The 661-nt window shown below is 36.6% G+C and overlaps 1 protein-coding gene across 1 annotated transcript in view; it reads right to left on the bottom strand.

The window, feature by feature from the left end:
* The window catches only part of LOC118745057, a 1,206-nt gene extending 769 nt beyond the window's left edge, over positions 1 to 437 (bottom strand). The window contains exon 1 of the mRNA XM_036478593.1: positions 348 to 437. Coding sequence (XP_036334486.1) covers positions 348 to 437 — 90 coding nt within the window. The remainder of the gene's footprint in view (positions 1 to 347) is intronic.
* Positions 438 to 661: the final 224 nt, after the last annotated feature.

Raw genomic sequence — 661 nt, 5'->3', positions numbered from 1 at the left:
AAGATAAAGATAAAGATAAAGATAAAGATAAAGATAAAGATAAAGATAAAGATGAAGATGAAGATAAGGATAAAGATCATAACCCCTTAACTTAACTTAACTCACCTCAACTCGCCTCACCTCTGCTTAAAAACTTGCTCCACCTGAGCTCGCCACACATTAATTCACCACACCTTAACTCCCCACACTTAAATCCACCACGCTTTATTTCAACACGACTTAATTCACCCGCCTCAACTCACCACACCTTAACTCCCCAAACCTAAATCCACCACACCTAAATTTACCACACCTTAATTCACCACACCTCAACCCACCAAAATTAAATCCTCCACACCTAAACTCACCACACCCAATTCCATCACAGCGCAACTCACCACACCCAATTTCACCACATGACATGATACCACTTGATGTGGCCTCAATGACAATATCATTTGGCGTAAAGTAAACCAAAATAAACCAGATTTTTAATATATTGCAATATAGTGATGTTTCCATATGTTTTTCGGTTTTTGGTATCTTATCTTATATACAAATAGGCAATCATATTTTCTTTACACCCCTTTAACTGCTGCTGATGTGCAGACACCTTTTCAAATTTCAAATTGGTTTAACATAAAGCGAAAAAATTAATTCAATAGTGACACCAATACTAATG

Source organism: Rhagoletis pomonella, unplaced genomic scaffold (assembly GCF_013731165.1).
Source record: "Rhagoletis pomonella isolate Grant_MI unplaced genomic scaffold, Rhpom_1.0 Rhpom_scaffold_00008, whole genome shotgun sequence".
Taxonomy (NCBI): Eukaryota; Metazoa; Arthropoda; class Insecta; order Diptera; family Tephritidae; genus Rhagoletis; species Rhagoletis pomonella.
Note: the sequence above shows the minus strand (reverse complement) of the source record. Positions and strands in the feature narration are given on the sequence as shown.